Source organism: Pelodiscus sinensis, chromosome 25 (genome assembly GCF_049634645.1).
Source record: "Pelodiscus sinensis isolate JC-2024 chromosome 25, ASM4963464v1, whole genome shotgun sequence".
Lineage (NCBI taxonomy): Eukaryota > Metazoa > Chordata > Testudines > Trionychidae > Pelodiscus > Pelodiscus sinensis.
In genome coordinates, this window is record NC_134735.1 from 1654489 (window position 1) to 1680294 (window position 25806).

The 25806-nt window shown below is 61.6% G+C and overlaps 1 protein-coding gene across 2 annotated transcripts; it reads right to left on the reverse strand.

The window, feature by feature from the left end:
• Positions 1-1904: 1904 nt before the first annotated feature.
• On the reverse strand, positions 1905-13063 carry TRIM63 (tripartite motif containing 63). Of its 2 annotated transcripts, none has more exons than XM_025183240.2 (9): positions 12745-13063; positions 10699-10865; positions 7221-7386; positions 6045-6140; positions 5034-5267; positions 4705-4727; positions 3891-4015; positions 3118-3192; positions 1905-2478 (listed from the first exon to the last, which is right to left on the reverse strand). In XM_025183240.2, the coding sequence occupies exons 1-9, from the start codon at positions 12901-12903 to the stop codon at positions 2468-2470; spliced, it is 1056 nt and encodes a 351-aa protein (XP_025039025.1). In that variant the 5' UTR covers positions 12904-13063; the 3' UTR covers positions 1905-2467. The 2 variants fall into 2 exon arrangements, with proteins under 2 accessions (XP_025039025.1, XP_006120443.1); XM_006120381.4 differs by having other exon boundaries at positions 7221-7389.
• Positions 13064-25806: the final 12743 nt, after the last annotated feature.

A 25806-nucleotide genomic window follows, 5' to 3' on the forward strand; every position in this document is an offset into this window, starting at 1 on the left:
AGGGGTCTGGTCATGCACTAGCCCTGGGGGGGGGGCGGGGTCTGGTCATGCACCAGCCTGGTGGGGGGAGGGGTCTGGTCATGCACTAGCCCTGGGGGGGGGGCGGGGTCTGGTCATGCACTAGCCCTGGTGGGGGGCGGGTGTCTGGTCATGCACCAGCCTGGTGGGGGGAGGGGTCTGGTCATGCACCAGCCTGGTGGGGGGCGGGTGTCTGGCCATGCACTAGCCCTGGGGGGGGGGGGGGGGTCTGGCCATGCACTAGCCCTGGGGGGGGGGGGGTCTGGCCATGCACTAGCCCTGGGGGGGGCGGGTGTCTGGCCATGCACTAGCCCTGGGGGGGAGGGTCTGGCCATGTCCCAGCTCTGCGGAAGGGAGGGGTCTGGCCATGCACCTTCATGCCCAGCCTTGTCCACTCCTACAGAGCTGGGGAGGTGCAGCCCCCCCACCCCCGGTCCCCAGCAGCCCCTGGCCCAGTGTGCTGGATCCAGGCAGGAACAAGAAGCCAGCCGGTCCTGGCTCTGTCTGGCCCTGATCCAACCCCTGGCGCCTCGCACTGCACAGAACCCAGGGGCTTGGCTGCCCCGGCCCCCCAGAGATCTGGCTGCCGGGAGGGAAGCCTGGCGGGGGCGGGGCAGGGAGCCGTGTAAGGCCTGGCTGCTTTTACACTGATTTAGTTGAACCAGGGCAAAGCCCCGTGTGGACCCTTTTAAAGGGGGTTTCAGCCTGGTTGCTTGGTGTGCCCGTACAGATCAAGGGGGCTTGCTTGTAATGTACAGGCCTTTCACATTAGGGGGGTTGGAGCTGAAACTGTCTTAAATGACGGTGGCTCGAGCTGTGGCCCTTGGGAGAGGGACAGGCCTCTCAGGAGCAGTGGTGGGGCCGAGGCCGCCCATAGGCACCCAAGGCAGCGGGTTTGGACGTACAGGGGGGTTCTGCTCCCGCCAGACTGAGGCAGGTGAGTAACCTCTGTTGAGTTCAATGGGACCAGCTGCCCTGCACAAACTGACTTGTGTCTACAAGCTTTGCAGGATTGGGCCCTGGAGCCCAGATCATCTCTCCACGCTGGTCTGTTCAGCTGCCGTTCAACAAATAAGCGATCTCCTCTCCTGTAACCTGAGGAGCCACCAGGAACCAAAGAGACTTTTGTAACCTCCCTCTATGTCAGTCTCTTCAACTCAGTGTACAGTAGGAACGTGGTGTAAGGATTTCTCACACAACGCAGTTCACCTGTGGAACTCCCTGCCAGAGGACATTGTGAAGACCAAGACTATAACAGGGTTCAAAAAAGCGCCGGATTTGTCCGTGGAGGAGAGATCCATCAATGGCTATTAGCCGGGATGGGCAGGGATGCAAAAGCAACACCACGCACTAGTGGTAGCAAGATTGGGAGCTCATGCATAAAAGGGCCTGGTTGTTTTAAAATCACGTCATTTAGACCAGCAGTTCTCAACCAGGGGGCTGGCACTCCCTGCGGGCTGGGAGTAGTTTTCAAGGGGTCCACCAGAACAAACTGGCACACAGGGCCAGCCAGCATTAGAGTCATTGGGGCCCAGGACAGAAAGCTGAATTCTGAGCAGTGTTCCATTTAATTGTTTTCCATTTGTGTGCAGAATAAATGTTGTTATGTGCACTGGTGTATGTGCAGATGTGCACCACCCCTACAAACACTCACCGCCAGCCGTGGGTGCTCTGCTGATCAGCTGGGCGGCATGTGACTTGCTCCTGGGCGTTCCAGAGAACGCTGATCCTGTGTCTTGAGTCAATCGGCCATTTTCCTTCTGCTAATGGTGGCCGATTGACTCAGCTTGCATTAAAGAGCAAAATTCATTCGGGGGGAGTCAACGCATGCTGTGCCTCACAGTCACTCTGCCACGGCACAAGAACTTCCCACAACAAGCCACGGATAGGACCAAATCTACTTTATTGTGACAACGTGCAACATCAACTCAATACACTTCTTGGACGCTAGGACTGGGCAGAACGTACTCTTCAGCTGCCTCTTTCCCGTCCCCCAAACCCTGTCTTGCTACTAAAGTTACGCATGTCTGTCAAGGTCAGGCCCTGCCCTCCGCGTAATCCCTACAGGTCGCAAAGGAACTTTCATTCCCAGAGTCAACATCTTCCGTGCACGGCGAGCTGGGAAGCAAAAGAGGCGTCTTTACAAAATACACAAAAGTCAAAGACCCGTTCCGATTATATACAAAATAAGAGAGCGATATAAAACGTAGGAAATAGTCTAGGCGGCACCCGTGTATAAAAGTGAGCGTGTGTGCGCTTCGGTCAAGTTTTCATCCTGAGTTAGCAATGCCGTCGGCCGGCCTGGCGGGCCTGAGCGTCTTCAGCTGGGACCCCAGCCCGCTTCTCCCGCAGCTCCCGCGAAGTCAGTGCGTTTCCCCCCCTTCTCCCAGTCACTCATCCCTGCCGAACGTGGGGACTTTGCTCCAGCTCGGGGATCGCTTCTGCTCTGCTACTGAGGTGCTGCAAGAGGGGGGAGAGGAAAGTCTGTGATGCGGAGGGAGAAGGAGATTGGGGGATTTGGACCAAGGGGAAATTCCTCCCTGGGCATGGAGGCCTGGCCCCCTTAAACACTTTGCGGCTTCCTCCCTCTCCCCCGCCCTGGGGGAGTGAAATAGAATCGCGCTGCCTTTGTTTGAACCCTTGTTCCTGGAGATCGCCCCTAACCACGTGCTCCTGGATGCCTGCCCAATATTGCTGGCAGAGCCACATGCAGCCGGAGGGTGAGCCGCGGTGGCCAGGCAGCCTGGCTCCGAAATACCAGCCCAGCCAGGCTGTCAGAGAGAGAACAGGCAGGGAGGTTACAGTTGTGCTCAAACCTGCAGCCCCAGGCTTTGGAGGCTGGTGCCTTATCCCTTAGGCAGCCGAAGAGCCCAGCCCACCCCACCCCTTGTGGCTGCCTTAGCCTCCCTTCCCTCCGCTGGTGCCTGGTTTTATGGGATCACAAAAATTCTCTGATTTTAAACACCTCCCCCCAGTAAAAATCGGTGGCTTTCCGTGACTAGGATGAAACGCTGAACTTCGTTTCCCCAGCTGCAGTCCAGTGGCACATGGATTTCCAGGGCCCCTGCCCATCACAAATCTGCTGCGTTTCCCCCTTACCATCCCCTCTCCTTTCTTGAGACTCCTCCTCTTCTGTTTCTTCTTCCTCCTCATTTAGCTCCTCCTCTTCCTCACCTGCCGGCCAAAGTAACTGACTGAACAAGGCAAAGCCCCAACCTCAGACCTGGCTTTTCAACCCAGCGCCACTTAGGAAAGGCATCCTCCCCTCTCTGCAAAATAGTGTCTGGGCACTGAAGGGCCAGGAGAGAAAGGTCGATCCAGGGCTGGGTACACACGCGAGGGAGCCAGCACTCTGGGGGGGATGCCCCGTTTTACTAATAGCTTATGATCTAGCCTAGGGGGCATCACTTTGCCTCTCTGAGCCTCAGTTTTCCTGACTGTAAAATGGGCATGGCGCTAAGACTGGCCATTCCCAGTTGCTATAAACCATGGGCCCAGCGCGGTGTCCATTGATGCTAGGAATATACTGACTTGAGTGGGTCTTGTTGGATCAAGTCCCAAATGAACAACGGTCCTCAAATCTCCCCAGCTAACTAACTGGAACGAGCTGAAAGCCTTAGTGCTGTAGCGTGACAGCAGTCCCCTCTGTCAGAGAGAGGCAGTGATGTCTAGTGGTAAAGCACAGCGCTGGAAAATGAGAAATCTGGTTTCTTATCCCTGGCTCTGACTTGCTGTGTGGTCTGAGGCAAGCCACGCCCACTCGCGGCGCCTCAGTTTCCCTGGGGGTTGTGAGGCTTCACTCCCTAGCGCTTGGAAAGTGTTTCCGGGTGCTGGAGGGGAAGGGGCCGGGGAAGGGCATGGCGTTATTCTACCTGTTCCAAAGTCGATGGCTCTCAGGGCTTCTGCTATGTGCTCCAGGTCGAGGGAGAAGCAATCCATGTTCTCAAAGCCCGGCTCGATCTTCCCCAAATGGCTGCCCTTCGACGCTTCCACTATTCTGGGGGAGAAAGGCAAAGGGTCCGTTTCCTACCCCCGGGCGTCCCGAGGGGACCTCCGGCTTGACTGGTCACTGGCTGAGCAGCACCAAGCCCTGGCCCATCGCGGTTCCTGCGGTTCCCTGCAGCCCCTCCCCATCCAGACTCCACCGGCCCCAGGACTCGGCTCCAGGAGACCGGTCGCCTGTTTCCCGACACTGACGGTGTGAACCCGCCTCAGTGGCACCGTGCGGACGCCCTGACAACGCGGTGTCTTTGGGTTCAGCGGCTCCAGTTGGGAAGCGGATCAAGCTGCAGTGAAGTGAGTGTCCAGGTGGCCTTTCGCGCCCGGTCAGCGAGCTCAGCTTAAACGAAGCCCGGTTCCCAGAGCCTCCCTAGAGCCCGTCTACGTCCCGGGGAATGCGCACGAGCCACCCCGGTGGTGACTCCAGAGTCACTGCCGGTCCTCACGTGGGGTCTGAGTGCCCGAGTCAGGCCGGCCCAGCAGGCGCTCAGTAGTCCAAGGATCTGCCAGGCTCCTGGATTCTTTTTAAAGGATCCTCGTATTTAAGCATGAAAGTGGAACTGGGCTCCTACTGCCCACTCCCCCCAGCATTTCTGGGGCCATTCCCTACGTGGGGTTCAGCATCGCGGCAGAGTCTGAGACCGCGGCCCCAACGCCCCGATTCAAACTGCAACCCCGGGGACTTACGTGGTCAGGAGCTGCTTGGAGTTCTGTGGAGAGAGCAGAGAGGGGAGACCCCGGTGAGCCGGGCTGGGAGCAAAGCAGCCGTCCCGGGATGGGGGGGGCTGTGTGTGGGGGTGAATAGCAAGCTGCCGCCCCCCCCCAAGTTATTCCCTCTCGCTGTTGACAAGCCCAGGTCTGCCTGGCCCGCCCCACGACACACAGAGGCAGGGTCCTTGGTGAGGCCAACGGGGGGCCAAGGTGGGGGGAGGGATGTGGGGGGATGGGAGGCTGAAGCTGACTCGTGGGGCCCCACACTGCTAGATCCAGGCTCCCTCCCTGCACTGGCCGCTCACCATGAGAAAAGCGGCCCCTCCGGTCTCCTCCAGGGACTGGAAGGCCGTCTGCACCAGCCGGGTGGACTCGTCCAGCTGCTCTCGGTACTGCTGGATCAGGGCCTGCACAAAGCTGCTCTTGTCTTCCTGCTCCTTGGTGACCTTCTGCAGCAACTCGCTCTTCTTCTCCTCCAGGGTGGCCACCAGGGCGTTAATCTTCTCGCACAACTCCTGCTTCACCCGCCGGCTGTTGTCCTGCCGGCCGGCCAAGGGCGTGAGCATCTCCCAGCGCAGGGGGCAGCCCCCTCCCCGTCCCCCCAGAGGCACCGCAGCCGCCCAGCGATGCAAAACCCAGAGCCCCGATCCTGGAGAGCTCCGATCGCACCCTCCCTCGGGGCACAGCCCGGGCTGGAGGTGCCCAACACTTGGCCAGTCCCTTCGATGCTGCTGGCCCTGTGCAGATCTACTGGCACTAGCGAGAGGGGGAATGGAAACCCGGTTCCCAGAGCAGGGCACTGGAGGCCAGGACGTGGGGTTTCTCCCCCCAGCGCTGGCGCTGCCCCACACCTGTGAGGGGGAGAGATGATCTGTGTGTCCTGTGGCAGCACAGCCCTCCGTGGGGCTGCCGTTACGCAAGGACTAGCCAGTCGGGGCGGGGCGGTGACGCTGCTTCCCTGCCGGGACGGGCAATGGGGGCAGAATTCCAAGTGTTACCGTGACCGTCAGGGGCCCCCTCTCCCCGGGGCCGGGTGGCGCTACTCCAGCCAGCCCCAAACCCCAGGCAATGACCCGCGCGAGGCCGGCTCCCTGCTCCGTGCGCTGAGAGCCGAGACCCGTTACACTGATCAGCGGCTTTGTTAGCTCAAAGGTTGCAAAAGCCTCCCACTGAATTCAGCAGGGTTCTCAGTCCCACGGACTAAGCGGGAAGCTGCTCCCGCCCCTGCGTTGGCCATGCCAGGACTTGGCGGGGGGTCGGATTTCGTCTCTGCCACTCCGATTTCAAAGGGCTCGGTCATGTTCCCCGTTCCTCACCTCAGTGGTTTTGCAAGTCTCCTCCAGCTGGCTGATGATCGTCTGGATTCTGTCGTTCCCTGCCACCAGCATGGAGACGCAGTTGCTCAGCTCCATCTGCGGGAGAGAGGGACAGAAATAGATTTAACCCTTGCACCGCCAGGAGGGGTGACGGCTAGCCGTGCTGTCTCAGGGGGCGAGGGGAGCTGGTGGGCAGATGGGAGAGAGGGCCAGAGTAGGTTCAGATTTCTGGTTTAACCCGCTCCAGGGAAGGCTGATCCTCCTTCAGACAGAGGAGAGGAAAGGCCTTGGCCCTGTCTGCAGGCTGGGACGAGAGAGGAGGAACACAGCCTCGGTGCTGAGGGGTCCGTGCAAAGCAAGACCCTCAAAACTGTCCCCAAGAGGTGGGGACACAGCCAGACAGCAGCCTGGGCTGTGCTGGGCACCAATGTTCCCTCTACTCTGTGCCATCCCTGTGCCAATTTTTTTCCATTCAGATGTGGAATAAATGTTATGTGCACCGAGGCACGTGGGAATGTGCACCACCAGGAGGAACACAAAGCCAGCTGGGGGCGCGCTGCTAATCAGCTGGGCAGCCTTGGAAACTCTCCTGGATGGCCGCCCAAGTGCCCAGCTCCGGGGAGCACTGCCGGGCACCCCCAGGACAGGTGGGTGGGCGGTGGGCAGGTAACGGCGCTGGATGCCTGGCGGTGGTGCTGGGAGGGAATCCTGACTGGCAGGGAAGGGTGGGCCATGGAAGGGCACCGGGTGGGGGAGGAGGTTTGGCTGTGGGACTTTGGGACCCACAGGGGTGGATGCTGGTGAGAAATGGACACCTGTCTGCTTAGGGCTCCAGATTCGGGGAGGGTGCCCTGGGGCCTGCCGTCCGTGGATCCCCCCAAGAGAGCCAGGGAAAGAGCTCAGCTCTCACGGGTCTGCGCCCAGCCGTAGGCCCTGCTCCCCGGCAGCCCTAGCTACAGAGGCTGACTGTTCCGGCTGCCGCCCCTGCCTATTAATAGCCCGGTGCTCTGCCTCGGAAGCTATTCCTGAAACGGCCGGCTCAGCACGTCCTGGCTGCCATGCTGGAGCACCCACCCCTGGAGAGGTCAGCGCCACGCCGGGGGAACGCAGGGGCTGGCGGGGCGTCCAGGCCGAGGGTTAGCCCTGGGCGGGGCGGGGTGGTGACCCTGCCGGTACCTTTTGCCCCTGGAAGATGCTCTGGAGGGGGGCGACTTCGCAGTCCTTGTGCGTGCCGAAGACCTTGCACATGGAGCAGGTGGGGACCTCGCACGTCAGGCAGTAGATGTTGATCTTTTCGTCCTCGTGCTCCTTGCACATGGGGTGGTTTCCCTTCTTCAGGGGCCTGCTGGAGACAGTGAGACGCCGGAGAGGGTCAGACGGCCCAGAGCGACGCCGGCGCCAGCGCGGCCCGTGGCGGATACGGGCTGAAACACCCCCGGGCCGTGACCCGAGGCAGAGCCCAGGCGGGGGCCAGACGTCTGCAGACAGACCAGCGCCGGCCTTCGGGGCAGTCCTGATTTCAAAGCCAGACCCACTTCCGGGCACCACGGGGCTCGGGGAGTGAATCTGGATTAACGGGGTAATTGAGACCGGCCTGGCCTTGGCTTTGGACCGTGGAGTCTGGATCAACTCCAGCCGGGCCAGGTGTTACCTTCCCAGGGAGGGCACGTTTAGAGCCAGTGCTTGTATGTGCCGGGGGCTCCGATCTGCCCGTCGCGCGCAAACCCGCCAGGCCTGCCCCAACGGCCCAGTCCCGGGGGGGAGGTTACTGCTCCCAGGGACAATCCCCGGCGCCTCTGTTTCTATGGCGATCGGATACATCTCTGCTCACACCCCTCTCTTCCGCCTCGCGCCAGGAGGGACCCCGGACGCACCCGCTAGGAGGAAATTGGAGGCCCAGGGCAGCATATTTGCTGGGCCCCGACCCCTCCTCTGTCACCTTCTCCCTACAGACACAGCAGCAAACGTGACTTAAAACTTCTTACCAGTACCCGGGTCCCTGCCAGCCCTTCCCCTAGCTCCCTGCTGGCGTTTGCTGCAGCTCAGCCAGCTCCTGCCGGAGCCGCGCGCCAGGGCGCCCCCGCTGACTGTCCCTCTGCCCAGACACCACACCGCTTTGCCCTTCCAGCTTGGGGACCCGGCTTCATTTTCCCTCCCCCCATCAGCTGTGAGCACTGACGCCAGGAGGCCGCCGGGTTACGGAGCCACCGATGGCGAGAGCCACGGTCCAGGGACGAGGCGGGATGCTCTGATTGCAGACACACGATGCCAGGAGCCACACCGCTCCCTTTAGGGCACAGCCTCTGGTGCCGCAGGCTCCTTGTTGCCTTCTGCAGAAAGCTACCGGGCATTTAAACACCGGTGGCTGGCCAGGAACCACCGACAGGAGCCTGCTCCGCTAGGAGGCTGCCGCTGAGAGATCTTTACAAGAGAAGTTCAGCAAAGTGGCTCAGGCCAGCTCCAGGGAGGAGAGCCCAGAGCAGCCCCACATCACCCATCAGGCAGGTGCCAAAGGTCCTGGCTTCCAATCCCTCGCCTACAGCGCAGGCTGCCTCCCTGGCCTGTCTGGGTTTTGAGCACTGGGGGGGGGGGGGGGTCTCATGTTTAAACTTGTCTCCAAAACCAGGAAGGTGAAAAACTTGCTTTAAAGACAAAGGAAGCGGCAAGTCTCCGCTCCTCCCCTTGCCCCAGGGCTGGGGTTCGCAGAGAAACCCGGAATGATGTGAGACTTGGGATAAAACCAGGGTGGGGAACATACGGCCTGGGGGCTGGATCCGGCCCCCAAAGCGCCTGCACCCTCCCTCCCGCCCAGACCTGCACCCCAATCCCTTTTCCTAGCAGCCCCCTCCCGCACACTGGACGCCTCCTTTCTTAGCCCACCCCAGAGCCCAGGGGAGCCACAAAATCTCCTCGCCTGGGCCCCCCAGGCTCTGGGGGGGAGGGGCACGTGGGGAGGGTCTTTCTGCTTCTCTGTCAGGGGCCACGTCAGTGACTTTTGATTTTGCTTCTCACTTGAGTGTGGCCCCCGACTGATTGTTCTGTGGGTCAGTGGCCCCCAGCCCAACAAGGTCCCTCCCCGGGATAAACCACGAGCTCTGCAGCTGGACAAGTCCCTTTCCTTCTCTGGGTCTATTCCCGTTCCCTCCATTTGCCGCTCCCAGCCCAATGGGAACTCAGCCGCAAGTGGGGGGCTGAGGACGTTGCACGGCCCATCAGTCCCTGGCCTGAGCCGGGGAAGCTACCGATCCAACCAACAGACCTGAGCCAGCCACATGCCACCCGAGGCTGCTGCGACTATGTACGAAGTGCTACAGCGATCGGGGTGGGTACGGGAGAGGTCTATACAATCACAAATGTGGACAACTGGAGGAGAGACGTGTTATTTACCCCTTTCCACAATATGGAAACCAGGGGCCACCTGATGAAATGAACAGGCTGCAGGTTTCATACAACCAAGGAGTACTTTTCCTGTGCTATACACAGTTAACCCTTGGAACTCCTTGACCAGGGATGTTGGGCTGGCCGAGAGTACAGCTGGGTTTCAAAAAGGGACAAGATCAGTTCATGGAGGTTCATGCCATCAGTGGCGAGTAGCCAAAAGGATCAGGGGTGTGACTCCCTACTTGAATGACCCTAAATTTCTGGCTGCCAGAAGGCAGGGGCGACAGATGGGTGGATCGTTTCACAATTACCCTGTTCTCCCTGAAGCTGTGAAACTGGCCACAAGAGACCAGGCTGGCTGGTCTGACCCACTATCGCAGGCTTATGTTCTTAAGTATCAACAACCCACAGTCTGTGGCTGTGGGCGTGGGCCTGATGCTGCTACGAGGGGCTGCATGTATGCTCCTTTGGCCGGTTTGTATCCGTGTCAGAGCAGACAGCCATGCCGCTGGTGGTGCACAAATGCACATGCCTTGGTGCACATCAACAGATTTCTTCCACACGTGGATAGAAAAAATCTGCACTTGGATGGAAAAGATTAGAGGGAACCTTGGGAACAGCTACTGTGTTCGCTCCCTCCTCCCTGCAACATGACTCTCAAAGCCGCGGCCGTGCTGCTCTGGGCACAGTTTGTTTTTATCAGTCGGGAAGTTAAAATGTGTGGAACGAAGGAACCGTGCAACCAATAAAATATGTCAGTGGTCACATGGTTACAGGTGGGGCAAAAGTGGACTCCCTGGGAGCCGGTGCACCCCGGAGCTGGCTTTTAACCCAGCTCTCCATGCACCGGGAGACTGCAGGTAACTGTGACCATTAACCCATGAGCCCAGGGTCAGTTCCCCGTTTGCAACAGGCTGGGGAGGGGGATGGGACATGTTACTGATTCTAGGCACGTGAGAGTGGAACCGTGTAGACCAGCTGCTGCTCTTATCGCGCCTTCGGAACTCCACTTGGGAGATGGTATTTGCTGATTCTGCAGACCTCCCCGGCCCCCCCCTTTCAAAGCCTGGTACCATATTTGCCCCATAGAGCACCTGTCTCTGCCTCCATGCCAGCGATTCAGGAAATTCATCGGTTAACTCCTTTCAGACCTCGGAATCCAGATCTGCACCTGCTGCTGTGTGAACACTCCCTGCCTCCTATTCCCCTGCCTGCCTGTTGTCCGCACCCGGGAACTGGCGGGGCTGCTGGCGCGGGCGGGCGCGGGGCTCACCTGGAGCACTCCTGCTTGTAGATGTCGATGATGTTCTCCACCAGCAGGTTCCGCTGCAGCCCGTAGACGCCGTGCCGGTCCAGGATCACCTCGTGGCGGCAGGAGGGGCACCGGAAGCGCCCCCCAGAGAGGGTGGTTCCCCGGCTCTGCCAGTACGGATTCGCCGCCTGTGAGTGCCGGCAGCACAAGGGCAAAGGTCACCCCAGTCACCTGCCACAGGCCCAAAACTATGGACGGGTGGAGGCCCAGCTGGGGAAGGCAAGTCCCAGCCCCGCCCCTTCCCCACACCCCTGTGGAGCCGAGCCCCGCCCACCCCCAGCTCCATCCTTCCTGGCCACCTGGAGGGCTGGGGCTGCTGCGCCATGGCCCCACCTTTCCCCAGCAGCTGTGGGGTGGCGGCAGACGGCGACGCCTTCCCTTGCCTACAGTACCCGCCGCCCACGCCTAACGCTCACCACTGCGCAGTCGAGACAGTCACGTGGACTCGTGTGAACCCCGCCCCTCGGCATCCCCCAGGGACAGAGCCTGCATCCCAGCCCCGCCCATCGCCCGCGGGGCGCAGATCCCATAATGCTTTGCACCCGGTGAGCGAGGAATTACGGCTCACAAAACCCCAGGAAGGAGGCAAATGTCTCCCGGGCACAGCTGGGCGCCCGAGGCAAAGCAAAACCCCTGAGGCAATGTGGCCAAGGGGCAGATCTGGGAATGGAGCCAGGAGTCCTGAGTCGCAGCCCCCTGCCGCAGCCACCCCCTCCTGCTCCTGAGCTGGGCACAGGGCATGGGGGTGCTGAGAGGCGTCCGTCGTTCACGGGTTAGAAACGCCTCCGAGCGCGCGGGCTCCGGGAGTGTACAACGGGCTCGGAAGGGACCAGACCTCCAGGGCCTGGCCCAGGGCCCACGGCCCCACCGCTCCACCACTTCTGGGGCAGCCAAGAAACGTCGCCCAGTTAGAATTTCCCTCTTGCCCAGCGGGCGCCTGCAGCATTGACCCTGCACTGCCGGGGGGGTCTAGGGGGGAGATTAGGAAAAGCGACTTCCCCAGGCGGGTGGGGGACGCTGGGCTGGGTTCCCTAGGGAGGGGCTGGCGTCTCCATTCTTGGCGATGGGGAGATTTCATTGGGATGGGTCCTGCTTTGGGCAGGGGGCTGGACTCGGTGCCTCCTGAGGGCTCCGCCCGCCCCAGGGCTCCGTGATCCTATGAGAAGTGGCCAAGCACACGGGGCGGGGGGATGGAGAAGCCGACTTTTTGGCAAAATTCCCAGGGAGGAATCTGAGCTGCAGGGACCTCGACATTCTGCCCATTGCCAGGAGTCAAGGGGGTCTGCACATGGGGGAAGTGCCAGGAACCCACGGTCAATTACACCCCCGCCGGCACAGCCTGCAGCCGGCCCTGCAGCGGGTCCCATCGCTCCCTTCCTGCCTGGTCTTCTCCTCCTTCCTCTATTGCTGGGAACGCTGGACGTGAGCAGCACAGCTCAGCGAGAGGGGGCCCAGCCATCGGGTTTATCAGCTGGCTCCTAGCCCGGCTCAGCCAAGAGAGGAGACCAGGGGGATGGGTCCTTTCTAGAACCAGGTGCCAAGCCGGCTCATTCCCAGGCCGTTGAAGTCACGGGGATTTTTTCACCAGCGTCCTAGATAAACGCAGAGCGAGACGCTGCCCCCTCCGCTCTGACAGACAAGCACAGCCTGGAAGGGCACAAGCTAGAGCACTTGGAGCCAGAATCTTGGAAAGCCGACAGGCGGGATTGAACCTGCGACCTTCGGGGCTAAAGCCACAACACTCTATGGCATGATCTGAAAACCCACCAGCTCCCAGCTGCGGCCTGGAGCGAACTTTCCTTGTCAGTGGCCTCTGGGTTACACAAGCCCGGAGTCTACCCCGCCCTGCCCGGCTCCTGACAGGGGAGCGCCCAGGGAAGCCTGGCCCTTCCAGCCCTCAGCCACCCCGCGAGCAGCCTCCGGTTCGGTCCCCGGGAGCTCACGGCAGCCTCCCCCCCGCCTGCAGCCAGGCACAGGAAGTGGCCCAGCCACGGGCCAGGCACTCACCTGGAAGACGTCGCTGGCGCACTTCCGACACAGGTTGTGCTGGCAGGGCAGGATGACCACGGGCTTGTTGAACATCTCCAGGCAGATGGGGCAGATCAGCTGCTTCTCCAGGTTCTCCATGGGGCTGGGGTCTCGGATGATGCTGGGCTGGTAATCCATGGCGCTGGGCGGCCTCCCCAGGTATATCCCAACGCCGGTGTCGACAGCTCCTCAGGGAACTCTCCCGGCTCCGCCTGCCTTCTTCAGCTGCACCAAGTTCTGAGCTCAAGCTTCTGGCTCCTTCCCTGCGGCTCAGCCTGGGCTCCTGCCTTTGCCCCTCTCCCTGCCTATTTATAATTTAGGGCAGAGTCACATGTGCTGGAGAGGGGCTCGAGTTTCCAGCGGCCTGCCTGTCACATGGGAGAATGAGCAATCGGTGCCCCTGGGGGGAGCGGGCTGTAAACAGGGCAGGGGACGGCCTGTCCGGGGCTGGCCCAGCCACAGTTCCTGGGATTTTGCAGTGTCTTTCCAAACAAAGACACTGGAGACGCAGCTGTAAACAGAGTCATCCCCCTTGTGACCCCCACCCGGCCTCCGCGTCCCTATCGCAAAGGGTTAAGTGACCCCCTTAAGAACATCAGAGCGGCCAGGCGGGGTCAGAGCAAAGGCCCATCCAGCCCAGTGGCCTGTCTGCCCACAGCGGCCAGTGCCAGATCCCCCAGAGGGAGGGAACACAACAGGGAATCCTCATGTGATCCCTCCCGTCACCCATGTCCAGACAAACAGAGGCTGGCGACACCATCCCTGCCCAGCCTGGCGAACAGCCATTGATGGACCTAACTTCCAGGAATCTAGCTAGCTCTTTTCTGAACCCTGTTAAAGTCCTAGTCTTCACCACATCCTCTGGCGAGGAGTTCCACGGGTTGACTGTGCACTGAGTGACGAAAACCTTCCTTTTGTTTGTTTTAAACCTGCTGCCTGCTAATTTCATGTGGTGACCCCTAGTTCTTATATTGTGGGAAAAAGTCAATAACTTTTCCTTATTCACTTTTTCCACACCCGTCATGATTTTATAGACCTCTGTCCTATCCCCCCTTAGTCTCCTCTTTTGTAAGCAGAAAAGTCCCCGACTTTTTAATCTCTCTTCAGATGGGACCCGTTCCAAACCCCTGATCACTTTTGCTGCCCTTTCCTGACCCCTTTCCAATGCCAAGAGATCTTTTTTGAGATGAGGCGACCGCGTCTGTACACGGTATTCAAGCTGTGGGTGCACCATGGTTTTATAGAGGCAACGAGATATTCTCTGTCTTACGCTCTGTCCCTTTGCTAATGACTCCTAACGTCCCGTTTGCCTTTGTGACGGCTGCTGCACTGCGGGGATGTTTTCAGAGAACGACCCACTGGGACTCCAAGATCTCTCGAGTGGTTGGAGCTAAATTAGCCCCCACCGTATTGTCCATGCAGCTGGGATTGGTTGCTCCAGCACCCGCCCTGTTCAGCCTCGGCCCGAGGTCCCTGCTGGGCATCACAGATTTCCACCCAAGCCCCACAACTCCCCCAGACTCTGCTGGCTGCTCCTCAGACCGTCACAGCCCCCAGCCCGGCCATGGGTCCTGCAGGTAGCACCAGACACCCCCAGTGCCAGGGGTGGGGAGCCGCCCGAGGGCACCTCCCAGGCCTGGGACTCGGGGATCCTCCATTGTGTTAAAATCATCGAACCCCAGAGTCGTAGGATGGGAAGGGACCTCGAGCCTCTCGGCAGGGCCAGGCACCGTCTGAGCATCCCGGGCAGGCGCGTGTCCAGTGAGGGACCCTCCACCACCCCCCAGGGTTTAACCCTCCTCGTGCCCGTGAACCTGGCCGGCCCTTCCCCCTGCGGTCAATGCGACACGTCCCCGCCCAGGGCTCATCCCCGTTGTGCAGCACAGGAGCTGCCGGGCCAGGCGCGTGCTCAGGGAGGGCCTCTCCCCCACGCCCAGGGGCTGCTGCAGGGAAAGAGGCCTGGGGGAGTCCACTCTCTCCCTGCAGCTGCCGCCCTAGGGCAGCCTGACCCCCACACCCTTCACCCCGGCCCCAGCCAGAGCCCTGCCGCCCTCCAAACCACTCGGCCCCACCCCCGACACATGGATTTTGTTATGTGCCCCGCTATGGCGGTGACCCCGTCCCAGGCCCAGCCAAGCAGCCAGGCCATCGGGGGCTCGGCCGCCTGCACAGCCACGAGCAGGCCGTCCGCCCCGCGGGCCAGCAATGCCCCTCGGCATGGGCAGTGGGTGAGCGTAGGGCGGGCCGAGGAAAGTCCCCAGCCTGCCCCTAGCCCCGCCCCTTCTGCCCAGGCCCCGCCCCCACGGGAGCCAAATTGCCTCCCCCCTCAGGCAGCATGTGGCCCCCGCAGCAGGTAGGCCTGCGGAGTGTGGGCGGGGCCAGGCTGCCTTCCCCACCTGGCATGCCGGCCACACCCGCCATTCTCCACGCAGCAGCCGGAACGGGCACAAGCCAGGCACCAGGCTGGGTCACATGCAAACTGCAGGAGGCTTCGGGCTCCCTGGATGCTCAGTAACAGCGTTGGAAGAAGCCAGACATCAGCAAAACGACCCCCCAGCCAGACCCCAGCGCGAAAGCGCCGCGTGGGAGTCGCTCGCGAACTCTCCCCGTCGGACCGGGAGGGGCTGCTTCGGCGTCCCCGCCTTCTCATCAGCTGGGGGACCGGGCCTCGTTAGCACGGGCCCTCCGCAAAGTAACGGATCGCTCCCCTCCGGGCAGGCGCAGGTAGCCCTGCCAGACCGACGGGTCCATCCCACGCTTGGGGCCCAGAACCTTTCCGGTGCCCCGGGACTCCTCGGAGCAGGAGACGCTCACACATCACCTCCACATTGACACACCTAACAGAGTCCATCCCGCACGCGCATGGGAACCATTCGAAGGAACCTGATGGGAACCCCTATTAACGGCAGCCGTACAGCTCCTCCGAGCTCTCCCGGCTCCCCAGTGCGGTACCCCCGGATCAACGGCCACCCCTACGAGCATGCTCACGCAGTCCTCAGTCAGGTTCTCTCGGTGTACAGAACAGACGCAACCTTGTGACGTAGTGGGGGGGTGTCTGCTCTGCAACCCGGGGTCCCCTTGCGCTGTGCGATTCCCACGGACTCACCCACACGTGGATTGGCCCAGACACCTAGTCCCAGCCTGGGCAGGTAACAGGGCTCTTCCCAGGGGGAGAGACAACGGGAGGGAGGCGGAGACAGTCACCGGGCTGGGGGGCAGGGCTGGGAGGGAGGCAGTTCCTGGGAAGGGAACAGACTAAGCTGGGTGCAGAGGGTTGGGGGGCGATGGACCCCCTAACCCGAGGGGGCTGAGGCAGCCTGGCCCTGACTCCTGTAGCCACATCCCGTCTGTGCTGGGCTGTACCCCGGAGAAGCAAGAAACCCCCCTGTTCTACTGGCTGCAGAGTCTGTTCTTGCTGCTGCGGGGGTGCAGGCTCAGGGGGGACCCCGACGCGCCGTCACTCCCCTCGGCAGGCCTAGGGTCCTATTTTCGACACCCGGGGGTGTGCGTACAGGGTGTCAGCCGCTCTCTCGTCCCGGCATCCGCAAGGTGCCTGGGTAGCGCCGCCGTCCGCGCCCTCTGGGTAAATAGCGGCAGCTCTGCCCGTGCCGCTCAGGGACTCCCAGGAACCCCTGACAAGGGCAGGCGGGCGGCTGGGCCTGTCCCCAGCTCCTTAGCAGAAGGGCTCGTGCGCGGCAGGTGATTCACTCCCGCTCGGGAGTGAAAACCATCCGGTCTGCTCCCCCCGCCGGGAGAACAAGCCAGGCCAGCTGCCGGGGGCCCCCAGCCCCAGGAATCCAAACGTCCCCGGGGCAGGGGCCCCACGGTCAAAACAGACCAGCTGGAATTGGGACTGGCGGCTCGTGGGCCAGGAATAGCCACGGGCAGGTAGAAAACCGCCTGCTCCTGCTGGCTCACTGCCCAGGTACCTGCCTCCTCGCGCACTCCCCACGTGGCCCAGCGCTGCTGGAATGGGACCCGACGCGCGTGTCTGCTCCGCGGGACGGTGGCCAGCTGTGGAAGCCCCCCTGGAACCTGCTCACGGCCCCCCAGGGAGCCTGCTGGAGAAACACTGGCCTGGAGCCGCAGGGCTAGCAGCCCAGCCACGCCAGGGCACAGTCAGCACCGGGACGCCTCTCGCTGGTGCAGTGGCCCTGCTGGCTGTCATGGCGAGCCGTGTGCTGGCCGGCACTGCCGGGAACCCAGCCAGTCGTTAGCTCCTGCTGCAGGGCCCTGCACGGAGCTGCAAGAATAAATCCCTGTGGCTGCGGGCCACGGCTTCAGCATGCAGGGCCACGGCTTTGGAATACAGGGCCACGGCTTCAGCACGCAGGGCCACGGCTTTGGAATACAGGGTCACAGCTTTGGAATACAGGGTCACGGCTTCAGCACACAGGGCCACGGCTTTGGAATACAGGGCCACAGCTTTGGAATACAGGGCCACGGCTTTGGAATACAGGGCCACGGCTTTGGAATACAGGGCCACAGCTTCAGCACTCAGGGCCACAGCTTTGGAATACAGGGCCACAGCTTCAGCACTCAGGGCCACGGCTTTGGAATACAGGGTCACAGCTTCAGCACGCAGAGCCACAGCTTTGGAATACAGGGCCATGGCTTTGGAATACAGGGCCACGGCTTCAGCACTCAGGGCCACGGCTTTGGAATACAGGGTCACGGCTTCAGCACTCAGGGCCACGGCTTTGGAATACAGGGCCACGGCTTTGGCACTCAGGGCCATGGCTTTGGAATACAGGGCCACGGCTTTGGCACTCAGGGCCACGGCTTTGGAATACAGGGCCACAGCTTTGGAATACAGGGCCACGGCTTTGGAATACAGGGCCACGGCTTTGGAATACAGGGCCACAGCTTCAGCACTCAGGGCCACAGCTTTGGAATACAGGGCCACGGCTTTGGAATACAGGGCCACAGCTTCAGCACTCAGGGCCACGGCTTTGGAATACAGGGTCACGGCTTCAGCACGCAGAGCCACAGCTTTGGAATACAGGGCCATGGCTTTGGAATACAGGGCCACGGCTTCAGCACTCAGGGCCACGGCTTTGGAATACAGGGTCACGGCTTCAGCACTCAGGGCCACGGCTTTGGAATACAGGGCCACGGCTTTGGCACTCAGGGCCATGGCTTTGGAATACAGGGCCACGGCTTTGGAATACAGGGCCACGGCTTCAGCACGCAGGGCCACAGCTTTGGAATACAGGGCCACGGCTTCAGCACGCAGGGCCACGGCTTCAGGGGGAAGAGTCCGCCAGGAGGGAAGCCCGTGGAGCCAAAGGAGCAGGCGTAGGAGGAGAGCTGCAAAGCGCTGAGTCCGGGGAGCGCGGTGCAGCGGGGCCGAGACGGGACGAGCCGGCAGCCGGCTGGAGCTGCGGGAGGCTCCCTTGGAGGACCAAGGGGGTTGCTGGGTGTGGTGCAGGGATCGGGCCCGGGGCCTGCAGTCACCCAGGGCAACGTTCCAGGAATTTCAGGAACCACGTCCTGCCCGGGGGCCGGGCTGGTGGCAGCAGAGTCTCCCCGAATAGGGAGGTGGGGGTGCCCTGGCTTAGAACTAGCTTGGCCAAAGCCGGGGATGCCCGGCGGGGAGCAGCCTGGGGCCGGGGGCGTGGGGCTGGGCTCTGCGGGCACAGAACAGCCTCCGCCGGAAGGCCGGGCTGGCCCGCGCAGGGGAGCAACCGCGGGGTCCTGTGTCCAGCGGGCAGTGCGACCCGCGACCCCCAGCCCGCACCGTGCACCACCCTTCACGCCAGTGCAAACGGTGAGTCGGACACCCCCTCAGCGGGGCGGTGGGGCTCGGGCCTGCCCTGAGGAGAGGTACAAGGGGCGGCCCAGGGTGCGGGCAACAGAGGATCAGGGCCAGCGTGTCCAGCGGTCACAGCCAGGCAGGTGGGAGCCAGGACACCTGAGGTCTGTTCCCCGCCCTGCCACTCACTCTGCACGCGACCTCTGGCGAGTTTCTGGGCCTCGGTTTACCTCTCTTGGCTAGCTACAGGGCGCTGGGGGGAGGGGGGGTTACAAGGTGCTCTCAGGTCCTCTAAGAAAACCCAGGGGGAGCCTAACACATTGCTCCTTATCAGTGCCCCACCAGACATGCCCCTCCCGCGCCCGCCTGGCTCCCCAGCCGCATGCCCAGTGGGCGCTGCTCCGATACCAGCATGAGGAGCCGGGGAAAGCACCTGGCAGCATGGCGCCAGGACAAGCCAAAAGGCTGCGCTCTGTTCTTGGCTTCTCTCCTGGCCAGCGTCCCTGCCCGCCCGTGGCCTTTGCGCCAAGCTCTGCCACTGTGACCGGCAGACGCTGCCCACGGATCGCCCTGAGCACCTGCTGCCAGGTGGGCCGTGGGACCCAGCCAGCAGCTGACCCGATGGGCTGGTGCCCCCGCACCCCACATCCTCCAGGCACTGGGCATCAGGCTGAACTCGGGGACTGGCTTGTTCCAGCCTCGCCAGGCACCCTAGAGCCAGTCGGCTGCTTCCCCTGACTCAGGGACAAACCATCCGCCGCCTGGGACTTGTCCAGCGCTGAGCAAAGCTGCTGACAGCAGCCGAGAGGTGCTGGGAGCGCGGCAGGAGACAGGGCGGGGGAAGATTAGCACGTAAGCCCTGTGCTTCTGGACAAGACTTAGGGAGGCTTCCTGCCTGGTTCCTTACAGGCTACCGTACCGACATGGGCACCTGAGGCACCCGGCGGCGCTCAGCCATCCAGGACCCGGAGCAAGTTCCTCCCAAGGTCCAGACCGTTTGTGCTGTGAGCTACAGGAGACGCTCCCGGAGCCATTAGCGGATCTGATGACACTTAGTGATGTACGGATGAGCCCTATTTAACACACAGGGAAACTGAGGCACCATGACTTGCCCTCGGTCACAGAGGAACAAAGTCCAACGCCCAGTGCTGTGCTTTCACTGGCCTGGGAGAGGGGCTGAAACTCGAGAGATGTTGCCACCCCCCCCCCCCCGGTTCTTTGTGATGGATAACTCAGGGCTGAAAGGTTCTCACTGTTAGCCCTATAAATGCCAGGTCCTTTCTTGGTTTTGTGGGAGGAGCAGCGCGTAGAAGTCTGACTGTGCTCCTGTTTTAATTGCAGGGCTGTTGAATCTTTACCACAGACTGCCTTTCTCCAAAGTGTTCTTTGGGCCTTGAAATGACATTGGTGTAAATAAACTGTACAGCCTCCAAAGCTAAAAAACTCATTTCCCCACCGCCATTCAGCTTCCCCTCCTGACTGTCTGGTGTTATTTCACAAGTTCTCTGGTCTCCGTCATGTCTTCTGAGGCAGCCAAGCCCCGAACTGCTCTTCAATCCACACGCCAACAAGAGAGGCCTTTCAGCATATGAATTATTCTCTTTTTGCAGGTATCAGGGGGTAGCCGTGTTAGTCTGGATCTGCAAAAGTGACAAGGAATCCTGTGGCACCTTATAGTTTAACAGATGTATTGGAGCATAAGCTTTCATGGGCAAAGACCCACTTCGTCAGATGCATGTAGTGGAAATATCCAGAGGCAGGTATAAATATGCAGGCCAGAATCAGGCTAGAGATAAGGAGGTTCATTCAATCAGGGAGGATGAGGCCCACTTCTAGCAGCTGATCTGAAGGTGTGAACACCAAGAGAGGAGAAAGTGCTTTTGTAATTGGCTAGCCATTCACAGTCTTTGTTTAATCCTGAGCTGATGGTGTCAAATTTGCAGATGAACTGCAGATCAGCAGTTTCTCTTTGGAGTCTGGTCTTGACTTTTTTGCTGCAGGATGGCTACCTTTAAATTTGCTATTGTGTGTCCAGGGAGACTGAAGTGTTCTCCTACAGGTTTTTGTATATTGCCATTCCTAATATCTGATAGGACTGTCCAGTTAGGCCGATGTATATAGCAGAGGGGCATTGCCGGCACACGATGGCGTGTTCCATTGCTAGATGTGCAGGTGACTGAGCCAGGGACGGTGTGGCTGATTGGTTAGGTCCTGTGCTGGTGTAGCGATGTGGGCAGAGCTGGCACCGAGGTGTGTTGCAGGGATTGGTTCCTGAGTTAGCGTTCCTATGGTTACTTTTTGCAGCTCACCCTTAGTGTCCACTGAGGCCGGCTAGCGGCCAGTGTTGAGTGGGCACGAGGGACGTCCTGAGTCACGTGATTTCTTACCCCGCCCAGCTAGAGAGGAGGCCGCAGGGGCTGCCCGGGCAGAGGACTGAGGGGGTGGGCTGAGCTCTCCTGCAGGAGGGACCCAAAGGGCCTGGACGGGGCCCTGAGTTGAACGTTGTTCTTTGCTCATTTCTGCGTTTCCCAAGAGCAAAGCGCAGCAGGGAGGCAGTCGATGGGCAGTGGGGCAGCTTGCTGGGACGCCCCCAGCTCACTGCAGTTCCCTACTTTCCCTGCCCTTGCTCCGTCCCGCTGGCCCCATATCCTGTGAGGGGCGCTTGGGTCCCCTTCCTGGCCTGACGGTACGGGCTTGTCACAGAGCACAGCCCCGGCCCCACGGCTGGCAGGCAAACAGACAAGGCAGCCAGTCGCTGGGAGGGGCAAGAGAGGGGAAGGGACTTGCTCGGGGTCACCCAGCAGGTTGGGGATGGTCCTGCAAAGAGAACACGAGTCACCTGCCGGCCTACCCAAGGCCTGGGCAAGAATCCGGCTGCTCCCGAGACACAGACGGCACCGCGAAGGCTCACCAGAGCCAGACGAGTCCCCAGGAATCTGCTTCTTCCAGACAAGCCCAGCAAGGAAAATAACAGAGCCCCACTCGCCCCCTCCATGCATCCCTGGCAATCTACAGCCTCCCCTGGAAACTGACCCCTCCCTCTCCAGGCCCAGGCCTCGCCTACAGACACCCCCCAGCCTGAAACAAATCCTCGCCAGCAGCCACACACCACACCACAAACACACTCCCCCAGACACCCACCCCTGCCACAACCCCGTTTCCTGCACCCCCGAAATGGCACGAACAGACTCTGCCAGCCAGTAGAACAGAGGGGGTTTATTGCCTCTCCAGGATACAGCACAGCACAGATGTCATCAGGTTACAGGACAGGCCTAGGATGCCTCAGCCCCCCTTGATATGGGGGGGGTCTCGGCTTCTAAACCCCCCAGCCTGTTGCTGAGGCTACTTCCTCCATGCTCCCAGACAGAAACTAACTAACTCTCCTCCAGCCCTGCCCCCAGCCAGGGCAGCATCCACCTTCCTTTGTTCCTCTCCATGGGGGGTAGCTGGTCAGACAGGTTGAGAGATCCCTTTGCATAACGACCCATCCCTGTCCTTCTGGGCTGTGGTACCGGCGGCAGCCAGTGGGGTTACCACAGACCCATAGAAACCAGCAAGTTCCCCCCCACTACGTCACAGAGGGTCCCGCCTTTCCTCTCCACTGGCTCAGCGGGTTGTGGGTTGTGCCCACCAGGGCTCAGGGCTCTCTATGTATTTGGTGGTCTCTAAGGTGCCACGGGACGTGCTGAGGTCACAGCCCGACACGGCTCTGAGACGTCTCCCGGGGACGTGCTTTGAGATCCGCAGGCGCGAGGGAATTTCTTGGTGGCCGCGTGGCTGGGTTCAGACTCTGCATTAGGCTCTGATGTTGCAGGAATAATGTGGGGGGGAGCAAGCTGCCACGGGCCCCCCCTTCAGAGTTGCCTACATCTGGATGGGGGGGGCTACTCCCTCCCTTATAAACCCAGCCGCCTGAGTGACACTTTGGTTCCGCTCAACCTGCCTCCACCCCGCCACTTCCTTTTTTGAAGCGCAGATCCCACTGGCTGCCGGTCTCCAGGGCAGAAGTGTTAATAAAAGACGCTCCGCCCAGTGACCGCTCCCGGGGCAGGGCGAGCCAGGCACGCCGAGCGCTAATTTCAGCCCCGCTGCTTGGCTGGAACGGAGCCGGGAAAAGAGGGAAGCAAAAATAGCCCGGTGGGAATGAAAAGGCCAGTGGCTGCAGCATCCCTCCCTAGGCACCAGGGCAGGGGCTCTTCATGGAAGGCCCCTCTGGACAGACAGTGCAGCAATAAATACCCCGTCCTCCCTGCCAGGCATCTCAGGCCCCCTGAGCCAGGTAACAATTCCCAGAGCACTATGCACACTGTCCACAGGAACACTCTGCTTCCCGAAATGCAGCCACTGCTGGGGTGGAGGGTCCCCGCCAGACACTGCCTGTCGCCCCTGGCAAGGACGCCGGGATGAAACCCTCAGCTGCAGGGCAAAGGTCTCTGCCCGCATGTGCCAACCAGCCGGGCGCTGCAGCTCTCTCTGCATTGGCCCCTGGAGACAGTCGGCAGGAAGCTCTACCCGGGAGGAAGAGGTGCCTGTTCTGAGGAGTTTCCCACTTGTTTGCCTCCCTGGGAATGAAAACTGGGGGAGGCTTTCTTGACCCTTTGTCCCTCTCCCCTTAGCCAGGGTTCCCTGGAGCGAGTCAGGTGCCACCCTGCTGCTTAGCAGAGCACCCACCGCTGGCAGCATGTGTTTCTGCTGTGGTGCACATCTGCACATGCCTGGGTGCGCACAATAAAAGTTATTCCACACACTGGGTGGGAAAAATGAGAGGGAACACGGCTCTTAGCCTGCCGGCCCCTGCTCTGAGCTCCTGGACTTTGACGCAGGGCAGCAGAACAGACGGGTCCCCATTTGCTCTCTCCATGCCAGGAGAACATGGAGTGACTTAGGCTGCACCCCACTTGTCCATGGCCCCGAGGGGAGATTCTAGGCTGCCTGGCTTGTGCTCTGGAAGGAAACTCCCTTTCCTCTCTCCAGGGGAGCAACTTCCACCCCAGGACACCTGCCCCCTGGGCTTGGGCAGGCCCTCCCCCTCCAGCGGCAGCCCCCTCTCGGGTGCCCACTCCAGCCCAGCGGCCCCATGGAGTGGGCAGCCCTTTCTCAGGGGGCCACTCCAGTGTGGGGACCCTCTCATGTGGGGCCCCCTCACACCTGGGGGGTCTGCCCCTCCGTCTCCGGGACGGTGCCTCTCAGGGCCTCCAGCCTCTGCCGTGAGCCCGCCGGGGGGGGTCCCCTCCCTCTGGCCCCCGGGCCTCCCCTCCCAGGGGGAACAGCACCCCCCCCCCCCCCGTTCTCTAGACCAGAGCAACTACCAGCCAGCACCAAACAGGAGGGTTGATTGAGCTTACAGCTAAGGATCCCTCCCCCCAGCCCCCACGTCAGTCTCCACGCAGCCGGCTGAGTCCTGCCTGCTCGGCCCCCCAAAAACAGCCCCCGTCTCCCAGCAGAGCCTCCAACACCCCCAGCAACAGCCCCTCCCCCGTCCATCGTCTTCTCCCCAGGTAACAGGGTTGCCCCGGGCCCCTCTTCTCCGCCTCCCCCCCGCCCAATGTTCCCCCCTCGCTGGGGTCCGCTGGGCCTTTCTCTGGGGTCTCCCCTCTGCCTCCCAGTGTCTGTCTCTGGCCAGAACCGGCTTCCTCTCAGCAGGGCCGGGGTCACCAGGGTCCCAGATCCCACGGCTCCAATTCCGGGCTGTTCTCTGAAACCACAAGCTCCCCCTTTGTCACGTTAAACCAGTAACTTCCGGGCACTGAGCCCCCCCGTATGCAACCCCCCCGAACCCCCAAAACTCCCCCCTTTGTCACGTTAAACCAGTAACTTCCGGGCACTGAGCCCCCCCGTATGCAACCCCCCCCGAACCCCCAAAACTCCCCCCTTTGTCACGTTAAACCAGTAACTTCCGGGCACTGAGCCCCCCCGTATGCAACCCCCCCGAACCCCCAAAACTCCCCCCTTTATCACGTTAAACCAGTAACTTCCGGGCACTGAGCCCCCCCGTATGCAACCCCCCCCGAACCCCCAAAACTCCCCCCGCCTCACAGAGTCTGCACCACCGATCCATTACAGCCCCCCGGCAGGAGATACTTTAGCAGAATTGAACCACCAATTCACCCGGGCCTGGCCCGCTCCATCCCTAGATAGCGAACTGGGGGTTGCCAAGGGGGTCTCACTCCAGGGGTCTCTGACGCCACCTAACCTGCTTCACAAAAGGTGGGGTCTAGTGATGGGGAAACTGAGGCTTGCAGTGGGCAAGTCACTTGCCCAAGGTCACCCAGCCAGAAATAGGATCCAGGTCTCCTGACTTGCAGCTGGGTGTGCTGTCCCCAGCCGGGCAGATGCTGCTCTGCAGCGTGGAGCGGGCCAGGCCCCATAGCCATCCAATTCACAGGCACGAAAACCTCCCTGGAACTTGCCAGGGTCCATCCGAGCGCCCAGAAGCTCCGGTGTCTCTCCCGAGCCGCAGGGAACTGGCCGGGCTCCCTGTGGTTTGTTTCCCAGGCTTCTGGTGGGGGCAGGGGGCGTATTGCAGGGAGCACAGGCCGCGCGGGTTTAGTTCAGGCCGGTTTCGAGGCAGCCAAACACCTGGCTCACATGATCCGGGGGCCGCGTCCAGCTTCATGTGGGAACTCAAGTGACAAACAGGTTATTATTCCAGCCCCCGGCCCTGCCGAGCCCGGACCCGCCTGCAGGGGGCAAGGGGAGGGCAGGTTAATTATAGCCCCTGACTCAGGAGGACAGCTGGCCTCCTGTTTATCAGGCAGGCAACTCCCCGAGCAGGCATCCTGGAAGCGCGTCTGCCCTGCGGGGGCCGGAGACCTGCTGCATCTCCCCCCCTCGTGCCACGCTGCCTGCACGGGGGTGGAACTGCTCGCGCCAGTGGCAAGGCCACGGGGTGCCACGACGGGGCGGGGGGCACGTGCAGCGAGGGCGTTGCCAGTTCTCCCACGGCCCCTCCCCCGGGCGGCCCTAGGGCAGTGAGACGATCCCCCCGGCCACTGAACGCCCCTCACCTGGGCCCTCCAGGAGGCCGGGCAGGAGCCGGATTCCCCCAGACGGCACCAGTACAAACATGGCCGTGCAGCGCGCGGGGGAGGGCAGGTCAGCTCAGCGTGTCGGGGGGGGGGGGGGGGGCAGGAAGAGCTGGGCAGCTCCTCTGCTGCCAGCCTGGTTCCGTGGGACGCGCTTCGATCTGTAGAGACGTCAGGGCCCCACTCGCCAGCCGGGGAGTGGGGCAGAGCCATCCCAGCGCATCGCATGCAGGTCACCCAGCCCCACTGCCTCACAGCAAC

What these genes read in the sequence shown, in the direction of transcription:
- TRIM63 (XM_006120381.4), bottom strand. Translation starts at nt 12,903, where the DNA reads ATGGATTACCAGCCCAGCATCATCCGAGACCCCAGCCCCATGGAGAAC. An exon ending in GCGCCAGCGACGTCTTCCAG is followed by an intron (nt 10,866 to 12,744) that starts GTGAGTGCCTGG and finishes CGGCACTCACAG; the next exon opens with GCGGCGAATCCGTACTGGCA. An exon ending in AGACTTGCAAAACCACTGAG is followed by an intron (nt 5,268 to 6,044) that starts GTGAGGAACGGG and finishes GCCGGCCGGCAG; the next exon opens with GACAACAGCCGGCGGGTGAA.